Genomic DNA, 12,547 nt, shown 5'->3' on the forward strand with positions numbered 1-12,547 from the left:
TTCTGTCACCCACAATGGAATGCAATGGTGCAAACAAGACTCACTGCAGCTTTGACCTGGGCTCAAGCAATCCTTACACCTCAGCCTACCAAGTAGCTGGGACCAGCCTACCAAGTAGCTGGACCATAATGGCATGTGCCATTAGGCACAGCTAACTTATATTTTATTATATATATATAAAATAAACAAGGCCTTGCCATACTGCCCAGGCTTGTCTTGAACTCCTGGGCTCAAGTGATCCTCTCACCTTGGCCTCCATACTGCTGGGATTACAGGCATGACCCATGCCAACTGGCTTCATCCTTCTATAAAACAGTCCATTAATTCAAATAAGAAAGAATCCTTTTTGCAGAAATGACCCCACCTTCCTTGGTGTCTCCATGGTCACCTGAGACTGTGAGAATAGTGCCTTGTGCATAATTTCTGATTGGTACCTGCAACACTGTCATCTCCACAAAAGCAAAGCCTATCTTACTTGTCCTGGTATCTAAGGTCAGAAGAAGGCACTTACAACACTCAGCTAAGTAAAGGTATTAATCAAAAACAATTCTTACCTTTTTTAGCTGCTCTGTTTCGAGAAATAGTGCTTTGCTTACAATTTCAGGTTTAGATGGTTGTTCTAAAGTTAAGCAGAGAAAGATTTTAAGTATATATGTAAGAAAAAAGGGACTTCTGTGATTTGATTTAGAGCAAAACCAATTCATTTACCTAATACAGAAGAATAAGCAACAGAATAAAAACAGATTTCATTATAGAATCTGGATTTAGGGAATCTGTAGGTCTACACCCTTCAAATATTTATTATCTTAAGTATTATTTTCAGTGCTTGTAATTCCTTTGATTAAAATATCGATAATGCTTTCTGAATGCTTTATGAATAGTGAATATGGATTTGATAGTGAAACAGAAGCTAGTGTCCTATATAAGATATGTTATCTCTAATTGATTACCACAAGCACTTCCTACTTATCAACAACTTCCAGTTCATTAAGTAGAGATATTAATTTACGTGAACAAGAATCACAAAGGTACTTGTTTAAAATGAAGATTTCTGAGCCCCACTTAGCCTACTGAATCAGAATTCCTGGGAAAAAAAATCCCATAACTCTACATTTTAAACAAGTTTCTAGGGGATTCTTGGGCACAATAAAGTTTGAGAAACACTCCTCTAAAATCATGGGAAATAGAAAGCAAGTTAAGAATTTTATAAAACCAAATTTCTGAAATATGTCTAATTTTACCTCTTAAGCCAAGTCACCATATGAAAGTATAAATATGGGGAAATCTTTCAAATGTGGAACCTGAGATGATGGACAGAAACATTTTATACGTAGAAAGTTCTAAGAAGCATAAATTTTAATAAAGACTTCAGGAGCAATTGATCAAAAGTCGCAGCAACAATTTATTATTTAAACTGATTTTATGTTCTTTTATTCTTAGCTGCTATTTTCTATCAATGATGGATTCTGTACTTTTTAAATAGCTCCAACAGTTAAACAAAAAGTATACTGACTCATTGTCAGTGATTTTTGTGAGTCTCATGGACCAAAATTAATCTATTTTCTTATAAACAAATGTATTAAAACAATCAGCTACTATAGTCTCATTGCTTACCTAATACTTTTGATTACCAAACTAAACAAAATTGTCTTTTGTATGATTATTACTCAATTTGGAATTCAGTTATTAGACATGTTACTTCCCCAGACCATTACAGAAAACAAGGAAAATGACAAATTGTCTCTGGGGTAGCAACATGGATATATTTAGACGGTCTGAGAAACAAATGTAACCTTTTTTAGGTTAATATCTAGAGTTAATTTCCCCTTCATAAATATGTTTTATATTAGATATTAGAATAATGAAAAAACATAATAAATTCTCCCATGTGTTGAACTCATGCACTTCAATTATAAGAGGGCCTATTTACTATTAATTCTAGAAATATAATTCCACAAACACAATTTTCACAATCATGATTTCTAGTTTCCAAATACACCAATTGGGAACAAAACGTAAGCAAGATAGAACAGTAGAAAAAAATAAATATAGAAAAATAGGAAGATGCAACAGAGATGATTAACATTAAAGCAAACTAGTAGTGACAGCTGGCTACCTTATTGGTACGATGGTGGCCAAAAAATGATAAAAAGCTGACCAAGAAAAAAAAGGCATCTCAAAAGAGACACCAGTTTCTGGGAAACCTATTGTGTGGGGGTTAGGTCTGTCACATAAGAGTAAACCTTGACATCATCGCTATTTTAATAGAATGTTATGAATGTTCATAATTGCAACACTGAGTTATTGATGAAACAATCTTATTTGGAATCCATTTTAAAAAGGCAAATATCTGATATATTTGAGAGAAGAATGCATCTGAAATCTTAAAAGAAAATTCTTGGGGTGCAAATAAATCAAAGTTTTCTGGAAACTGAAATCAGTTATTTAGTGAATCCTCTGAGAACTCAAGAGATATAAAATATCCAATTAATGTATGTGGGCAATCTAGAGTCAAAATGAACAGAAAAAGAAGGTCGAAATATTCTTAATTTCTCCTTCAAGAGTATTATGCTTGGAATATGTGGCGATATTTGGAAAATCTCTCCATAAGTTTAGGTTCTAAATACACAGATTTGGTGGGTAGCTTTGCCAAGTTTCACTACTTTCCAGTTCACCAAAGTGAAAAATCAAGACTGTTGTGCACATACTCTTTCTCTAATGGAAAATGTATTCCTTTGCTTTGCTTTGCTTTGCTTTGTAAACCCTGTGATGTTTTATCAAAGAACCCATAATCATAAACACTTTTGTGTTTCAATCTTTGGTCCTTTATTCACGGTCATGTGTATTTTGTTGCTATGAATGCTTTATAAAATCCCTTACTTTTTCAACAAAACGAAACTGTAGTAAACACAGGAAAACCTGATGAAAGGATGTTCAAAGTTTAATCCTGTTTACCTTATGATTCATCTTTCTATTTGGAAAAGAGAGTCACAGTGAGTATTGTGAATGTAATGGTATTACTTAATTCATTTTCTTGAGCCATTTTCTCCTTAAATGTTTGTTTCAAGCCCTCTATATTAACCATGTATCTATCTTGTATGTAATTTTCTCCTATATTAGGTTGTAACAATTGATGGATATTAGTTGGAGGACCATAAAAGAGGGCATGTACTATTTTAGCAAAATTGTATATTGATTCCAAAGCGTTAAAAAAAAAGTCTATGTGAATTGTATCTTAACATGATTCAAGGATTCATAACCAAGTATAGAACTGAAAGCAAAAGCAATGCTACAAATTTACTTGCATCATTAAAGTAATTTAGTCAAGGGCAATGATTTAAGCCAAATTTTGCTTCTGAATCTTCTTGACTAAATTTCTCTAAATCACTCAACTGAATATTTATCAAATGGAAGAATCATATCTTTGTTTATTTTCTTTTCCTGGCTATCTTAAGTAGTTAGAAGATATATTTTAACAGGGCCACACTACAGTAGTTTAAAATTATAAAATAAGGAGATTAAAATACACTATAATGTTTATTGTAAATCTGATAGTAGTTTACAAGGGGTGTGTGTGTGTGTATGTGTGTGCGCGTGTGCGTCTGTGTGTGCGTGTGTGCAGGCATCTGCATGTTGGAGATGGGGGCAGCTGATATTCATGGCAACATGTACAATGTGCCAATGTCTTGGCAATGATATATAATGCTAAGATTTAAATGATTTCTTTTTTTAATACTTTTAAGTTCAGGGGTACAAGTGTGGATTGGTTACATAAAGTTGTGTCACGGGAGTTTGCTGTACAGAGTATTTCATCACCTAGGTATTAAGCCTAGTACCTGTTAGTTGTTTTTTCTTACCCTCTCCTTCTTCCTACCCTCCTCCCTCCAGAAGGCCCCAGTGTGTGTTGTTCCCCTCTGTGTGTCCATGTGTTCTCATCATTTAACTCCCACTTATAAGTGAGAAAATGCAGTATTTGCTGTTCTGTTCCTGTGTTAGCGTGCTATGGATAGTGGCTTTCAACCCTATAAATTGTAGGGTTTTCACCGATATCCATTAAGTTCTGATCATACATGGTGAAAAGTTAAGCTACATGTAATATTAATGCCAATTAAAAATTGTATAAATAATGCCCTTATTTTTCCCTCTTTTTGTTTTATATCATCTGCAGAGTTATACAAGAGATTTTTATAGCTGGAGAAGAAAGAAATTGTGGTAAGGGGCTAGGGAGTGGTCAGGAAGAAATATACTGGAATAGTTAGCTCCTTTTGTTCTAATGCCCAGACTATTGCTAGTAAGAGCTATGAACATTAGCCTTCAGATAATCTAAAAATCAGCAACCTACTAAAATGTATATTTTTGGCAGCTAGCCAGCTCAGAGCAAGGTGAGAATGTAATGAAGAAGGCACAACTACTCTGTATCACTTACAGTGTTCTAGTATTACTATCAAAAACCACACAGAGGATAGCTCAATTTAATAAGAGAGGAGACCAAGTGAAGGCAGATGCTAGTGGTTGTATTGACTCAAAACTGCTTCTTCCAGTACTTTGTCACCAATCACCCCCCATAAATTATCCAGTACTTTAAGCAAACTGTTGTGGACAAAATGTATCTTTCATAGTTAAATAATAAAAATGAAACATATGGTGCAGATCTTGTTTGTTAAACAGATCATTTTCTGCTTCTTCCTCAACACCCCACAAAATTTTACTTTTAGATTGAATAGCTTTTAGGAGGAGGACACTTAATTCTGATAAAGCAGTGAGAACGGTATCTAAATGGGAGGAATCCAAATAAAAGCTCTGAAATACCTCTGTGTGAAGCCACTAAACACTGCCCATCATAATCATAAGAACTTGTCCATATGAAAGCAGACTCCATGTCTGCAACACCACAGAGCACCACCAGAGCACACTAGACTTGCAGATGAGCACAGCGTGTGGTTTTCAGATGCTTAGAGCTGGAGCCACTCCTCCTTTCGTTTTTTCATGAACAAATTATCACGAAAAACTTTTAAGTACTGAGTAGACCGAAGTCTTACTAATCAAGTAGTAATAGCTCCTCACCTTCCTCAGTTGTCTTCATTAACTCCTGAAGATCCCAGCAACAAAATGGGGAAAACCTCCCATCTTATCAAAAGTATTCATTTTATTGATGAGGAGTGAATCTTAGCCCCAGACTGGTGAGGTGACTTGCCCAAGGTCAGAAATTAGCAGCAGATCTCACAAAGTAAGGTCTCCTGGTGACTCGCTCAATGACTGCTCCATCTCACCATCAACAGCCTTCTGGCTATCTGGGTATCCATTTGATTTTTAAACTTTTTCACAATCACTAGAATAAATCTTTGGGCACCTTATAGGTTGACACTTGTTTCTGAATGGCTTTATTAACCTCAAATGTGCACTAAATAAAAACACAGTTTGATTTTGATGCCATTCAACTAAAAGAAAAAAGCTGATTAGTGGTGACTAAGATTGCCACTTATTTGGATTTGGGCTGATTTACAGGTATGATTTCTTGCATATGAGGAATAGCTTAAAACTAAACAAGCAAACCTACATTAAAGATAGCAAGGCCATTCGTCAGGGCTCTAGTTTGAATAAAAACAATTTGACTTAGCTCATGAGGATGGCAATTAGCAGGAACCTGATCTGAGACTGGCTCCCATTAACCATACTTGATTCTATGGTGCACAGTGCACGTTGCTAGGTGATTCAGGAGAGGGAAACAGAGGACTGATTGATGGGCTTAGTAACTCTTAAGTGACTGCAATATATACATGCAGAGAATCAAAGTCTTCTTGTCACAGCTGCATTTTGCTTCACAGAAAGTGACCCAAGGTAAATTCATTGAAAACAAAAGAAAACAAACCAAAGTCCCTATATGCTTTTTGTAAACATTGTCTTTATCATAAGCTCTGCTGTTCATTTTCCTGAATTTGGAGGGTCTCATGATTTCTAGTATAAAACACCATTTTCAAGAGTGTGTAACTTGTCTATGCAAATTCTCCCTGGCCCAAAGCCTGGAATGCAAATTCTGTTTCTGAGAATCACTTCGTTTTCAACAACATCAAAAAGAGAAAGGAGTATGGGGGTGCTGGTGGTAGGTGGGGTGTGTTTGTTTTCACAGTTATAGAAATTCCCTATATTCCAAGTCAGCCTATAAATGTTATTGAATTAGGCCAACTGAAATTTTTTTTTCCAGCTTTCTGTATGGCATTTTTTCACACACACAAAAAATGTTTTGAAAAATGTCACAAATAATTCTTCTAAATGAAACAATCCAAATTTTCTCAACTGCCTTGTATACTACTATTTCAATGTAGGAAAATTTCAACACCTGGAAAATGAAGCCCGACAATGACAAACTAATATAAATAACCGTTAGAGTGCTGTGACTTAACCTCTGTGCCTACTGTGGTCATTTTTGATGTCTGGTTCTATTTATGATGTTATTCTTATCACCAAAATTTTTTTTGATTACTCGATTTAGAAAAAGTGTCCTGAGTTGCACTATTCATCTTTCTAATAACATAAAAGTGAAATAGAAGAAAAGAAAAAAAAAATAGATGGGCCACGGGCAAATGCAGGATGCAGACTGTTTGGAGTGTTTTATGGAAATGGGCATGACTGCAAACACTTGGTACTTGGTTTGATTCATAAAACGGTCGAGAAGCGAGGAGGGTTTCTGGAAAGTGCCTTCTAAGCTGAAAGGTAATCAACTGAAACATGTAATATGTTTTTACAAGGTTCTTCTGGGGAACAAAGGTTTCCTTTGATATAAGCATGCTTTGAATCAGCATCACGAGCCCATAGGAGCTTTGAAGTCCATATAAATACTTCGGGGACAGACCTACTTAGTTGCATAGGCTATTACAAGAGAAACAGGAAAAATCCATAGTTACTTGCTGTAGCTGGAAGGCCCTCTGGGTTTCTTTCTTCCCTATTTATTTTAATAATTTCTAGGCACTGTCAAGTTATCAGAAAGCAGAGGGAAAAAAGTTGTAAAGTGAAACTTTCTTCCCTAATTGAAAAACACTGAAAGACTGGCATTCTGAAACTTTTGAGACCTATATTTTTTCTCCCTGTAGTGTCTAAAATATTTGAAGTTACAGAAGTGGGACTTTTAATTTGAGTTTTAAAAGATGAAATACTTTAATTATAACTTCTCAAGTCATTCATTTGCACAGCTATTTGCACAATAACATTATATGCTATCATTAGGCAAAGTAATTTTGTCATAGTAACTACAATAATTATTCCAAGTTTCTTCTATAATTTTCTTTCTTCCATCCTGACTCTACTCTCTCCCCTTGGTGTATCCCACATACGCATTCAGGGTATGGTGAGTTTTAAAAATTTTAGAACAATTTTCTAAAGGAAGTGAATACTTTTTGAAATCTAAATCACTAGCCACTAAAGGTAAGGATGGAAATGTATCTACATTTATAGTATTTATAAATGAATATACGTAGGATATTTATATATATAGATATATATACATGGAAAATTTAGACCTCTGTTAAAATATAGTCTGAATTTGCTTACATTTTATTGTTATGTATCAAAACTGCAATTTCATATGGTTCAGCCAAATACATGTAAATGTATGCATGTATCACACAACACTTCTTTGTATGTGTCAGTAAAAGTTAAGATCACGTGCTAGTTATCAGTAGTAGTACTTTATATCTCAGGATGTTTTTACATGACAAAGCAACAGAGAATATCATTTTAGTTCCTTACTGCTAATCTCCGATTTGAATTGTATCCTCTTTGTTTTCCTTGCTAATAGTATATATGAGCAGAATGAAGATCTCTTTAAATCCCCTTATATAGATACCTGCTATAGTGACACTACAGAGAGTTCAGTCTTCTTTATAAAGAACATGGTCTGGTACCGGTCATCGATCCCACTTAGCAGTGACACTGCTGGAGGCTACTTACTGAACACCTTGACTATTGTAGGTGCCTCAAACACGTTGTCCTCAGTTACCAGCATGCACACAAATCTCTTTTCGTCACTGATCCTTGCATTACTGATAGACAAAGTGTAGTTTTCTGAGAGGCTCAGTCTGTCTTTGTATTCTGGTACATCATCATACTGCACACTTTTCTTTGTAGAAGACCTGAAGGCAATAAATACTGGGGAGCCATCAGGCTTTTCCTAAAAATTAAAATAATAATACATTTTAAACACAAGCTTACTCAGATGTCTCAGGATTACACTCAAAATAACAACATTTCCTTGGCCATATTCTTCTACCAATATCTTTATTTTTTGCCTAAGAAGAATAATTTTGCATACAAGTCTCACGTAAATATTTGATTACAGAAAGTTTTTCATAAGAGAGAAGCTGTAAGATCTTTTACAGGTGTCAGTTTAAATGTGTAAAACCGAAACGATAGAGCTCTAAGAATACGAAATTTTTCTTCATTGGGAGGATAGAATTGGTAATTGTTTTGAAACTTACATGGGCTTTATATGTTTAACATAAAATAAATCATAGATAAATGCAAACGAAGGTACAAAATGATGTTCAGATAACCATCACGGCAGGCATACACTTGAGCTGCAAATAGGTTTGGATATTTTGAGCAATTATCTTTAGAATATTCTTTACTTTAATCCACATATTTAAAATGTCCATACCTCTAACCAAAACTGATGTAGCTGACATTTATACATAGAATAGTTTAACCAGTCTTGACAGAAAAACAGTTATTTACCCTTGTAAAATAATTATATCCATTAAGGAATGAATCAGCTTAACTAACACAATCCATAGTTTTGCTGAGTCCTAACAATTAATTCAAAAGGCTTTCATATAAAAATGTATCACCAAAATAAGATGTACTCTGCATACACAATTATGCCAAGAGCACTGAGACATACAATGTATTTCTTCCTCTGGTCCCACAAAAATTGTATCACCTAATAGGCAATTTAAAATAGGGGGGCAATTCCTCCTTTATGTACCCCATAAGACCTTTGAGAAAATAAAATGTGATATATGTTAAAGTCCATGACAAATTTTAAGATTCTATGGAGGATTAAATATTAAGGATTAATCATATCAATTACTATGTTAATATTGGAGTCCAAAGTTTTATTTACTTGAATATCTGAATACATCAATAATATTCTTTTTAACTCTTTTAGATTTATCTCGTCTTACATCATTCCTTCACTATGCGAAGTATGTTAGACCATTACCTTAAGTTTCTGTATTTATTCCCTTATGCAGTAAGTAAGAGTTACTAATTTTTGAGCACTTAACTATATTGCAGGTGTTTTCTTTGGGCTTTCTATGCAGTAATTGGTTTAACACTCATAACAACCTTGTAAGTTAAACTTAAATATTAACCTCATCTACAGACTAGACCATGGAGGTTGAATTTGGTTAAATAACTTCCCAAGGTCTTGGCTGGTAAATCTTAGCAGAGCAAAAATTTGAGCTTAGAGCTTGCCCTTATTATGGTTACACTCTTGATAGCCTTCCATTCCTCTTCTGTACTAGGCACTGTGGCAGATAATGGAGAGGAGGTGTCAGGTGTAGAGCTGGAAGAAGTGAACAGGAAGCTATGATTTCCATTCGTAGGGAGTTTATAATGTGATCTAGGAGAAATCAGACCATTTCTTCTCTATGTTTACTTCCTTTCATTTTTCTAAAACTTTCCTTTGTCTTTTAGGTGGTTATATTAAATTAGAGCATATATGCTATTTCTGCAAATCAAGATTGACTTTAGAGGTTATAGTTCCTACAGTGTATCTCAGTTTATTGGTGAAGCCTTTAGCTTAACTGAAAATTTGAAAACTGCCATTATTGTTTGATTTCCAGTGTCCACTGTGCCAGTTCAGTTTAGGTGAACCCTACTCCCTGGGTGAATGCTACTCTCTGGGTTATAGTTAGAATTTTCTAGGATCATAAAAGTTTTCCATCACCTGAATCCATTTATTTTGGCAGTAAATTTGATTGAACAAATGCATTGCATGGTAGTTTCCCAGGCACTTGGAATTTGATGATGCTAATAGACTCTGTCCTCAAAGGTCTTAACTTCAAATTTCCACATTTATAGGAAATCGGAAATAGTTCAAAGTTACCTCGAGTGCAATGGACACTAAGTAGAAGGATGCTACAGAGAAATGCTGAGCTGCCTTAACACCTTCCTTTCCTTTCGTTTGCCACTCACGTGAGCATAGAATGGTTAGCATTCTGCAGTCTCACAGACATGAGTTCACTTTGTTGAATGATTACCATGGCAAGTACTAGGTATTCTGATATCAATTTCTTTGTGTAATCACACAACAACACTATGAGGAAGATATTTTTATCTCATTTTATGGATGAGAAAATAGGGATTAATTAATCTGCCCAAAATCTTATAGTGAGCACATCAGAACCTCCATTTTAAAAGACTGTGTTAAACCACTCATTGAGTGCAAACTTAAGCACGTTTCTTAGAGTGTGTTCTGCACAATGTTTGTTCTTGGAAATATCTGAGGAAAAAAAGTTGTATGGTCAAATAAACCTAAGAACGGAATCAAATTATGATCCTCAGACAATTCAGAATGCACCTTACAAATGAAAGGCTCTGAGAAGTGGCACGATAAACTTTTTGTAAATTATTTGATCATCAAATTATCTTCCTTTGCAAATACCTTTTAACATTTCAAGGAGCTAGTTAAATTTTGCTATTGTATCCAGGGAAACATCTACTTGAAGCTTGCAGATTGCCATGAGTCTCCTGTGGTACAGGTCCAGCATTGGGAAATTTTACCATACAAACGCTTTTCATTAATATTGATTAATTTAATTGAGGTATTTTATTAGTCAAAGCTACCTAGCCATTCCACATCTCCCTACCAGCATCTCTACCCTCCATTTCCAGACCCATTTGTACCTCCATGCTGAGAAGATTTGATTTCACTATCTGCAAGAAATATGAGACGAAATCAACAATGTTAAATATAAAAAGGACCTATAGCATCAACACGGTTTTAAGACTAAATGCCAGAATCAAGCTTGTAATATTGATGACTAATTCCCAAAGACTGCCTAAGGCCTCTATCTATTGATATATCTTGCCTTTGCGATAACCACATCAAATAGAAAATGAGCCAATGAAGAAAGGTTTCTATCCTCCACTGAGCTCAGCCCTAGAATCCACTGATTTTATGCTGGAAGTCTGCCTTTTTCTTTGCTTCTAACACTTAAGGTGGAATCTTTCAGACTAATATGTTCTAAGAATTATGTATTTAGTGGCTTTATTTTAAAGTATCATTTGTTATGTATAATAGGAATCTTTCTTTCGTCACATTCCACACATTAATTTTACCTTCCTATATTTGCACCCGCAATCCAATATTGCATTTAGGTTAATTTGAAACTCACAGTTACTCACAGACAAAATTAAAAGAACAAAGGCAATTAACCAAGTCCCAGGTAGGTCACACTCACATATTTCCATTTGCCAAACATGAGATTCTGAGGTACATCAAGTCGGCAAGGCATGATAATGGTATCTCCATATGCTGAATTTACAGTATACCATCCAAGGCCTTTGGGGTGGGGGGGAAGAAAAAGAGAGAGAAAGAGAGAGAGAGAAAAATTTTAAATGTTTTCTTGAAGAGACAAATAACTTCAAGGTGCATGTTGATGAAGATTGCTATCTGCTATAGTTTTATTTTAAATGATATATAAAAGGTATGAGACTAGAATATATTTTCCATTTGAAAACACCTTTCTATGTAGCCACTGAATCTTTGAATCTTTGACTATCACACAATCGAAATTTATAGACCTCCAATTTTACCAGAGAAGAGATAAATGGTATATTCCAAAGGAAGATAGTGGAATCTGCAGATGAATTATCTTTTTTACTGTATTTGATAAAAATAATTTCCACTGTATTTTATAGAAATGTGGGACTATACAAAGATTATCATGATTAAAATTCTCAAAACTAGCTTTAACTACATCTGTGTTTTTCATTTGAAAACATCAAATTTTTCTTATGTGAAATTCAAAAAACTATTTAAAACTGAGAAATACACAAAAGCCCACAACTGAATTTTATTTATAAGGGGAAAATAGCTTATATTGTAGTAGTATAAATTAAACTACTAATTTCAATTTTGTATAAAATATTAGTATAGTAAGAATTTATAGTGTGAGCATTCTTCATAAAGCGCTATTTACAAAGTGATTATCTGAATTATCTGAAGACAATATATTTAAACCACACTTCTGTACGTACAGAAAACTTTCTCATCTTAATTCTATATTTAGAAAAAATATAAATACGAGTAATTAAAATGTGGAAAGAAGCAATTTTTGTATATGAATGTAAAGTACCATTCAAATCTGGTTATATATTAAAAAAACTCAGGCATTTAAATTGGCAATAGTACTGGGGAAACATCTCAAATTTTTAACCTTATTTTATTTACAATAATCTTTAAAATTTAAAACTTTCACAACTGAATATCTATTAAGGTGTATCATAAATGAATACAGTGTGTGAAGGGGCTATTTTAAACAGTAGA

At 34.2% G+C, this 12,547-nt stretch overlaps 2 protein-coding genes across 3 annotated transcripts in view; one reads left to right on the top strand and one right to left on the bottom strand.

Moving 5' to 3' along the window:
* CBLB (Cbl proto-oncogene B) overlaps nucleotides 1–12,547 on the top strand; it is a 428,727-nt gene that overhangs the window by 312,742 nt on the left and 103,438 nt on the right. The gene's annotated exons all lie outside the window — the stretch shown is intronic.
* The window catches only part of ALCAM (activated leukocyte cell adhesion molecule), a 206,539-nt gene that overhangs the window by 45,070 nt on the left and 148,922 nt on the right, over nucleotides 1–12,547 (bottom strand). For both annotated transcript variants that reach the window (XM_003939387.4, XM_003939386.4), the window contains exons 2-4: nucleotides 11,460–11,560; nucleotides 7,945–8,164; nucleotides 555–619 (exon numbers count right to left, since the gene is read on the bottom strand). In XM_003939387.4, coding sequence (XP_003939436.1) covers nucleotides 555–619; nucleotides 7,945–8,164; nucleotides 11,460–11,560 — 386 coding nt within the window. The remainder of the gene's footprint in view (nucleotides 1–554; nucleotides 620–7,944; nucleotides 8,165–11,459; nucleotides 11,561–12,547) is intronic.

The sequence above is a fragment of the Saimiri boliviensis genome, chromosome 8, assembly GCF_048565385.1.
Source record: "Saimiri boliviensis isolate mSaiBol1 chromosome 8, mSaiBol1.pri, whole genome shotgun sequence".
In the NCBI taxonomy this organism is placed as follows: domain Eukaryota; kingdom Metazoa; phylum Chordata; class Mammalia; order Primates; family Cebidae; genus Saimiri; species Saimiri boliviensis.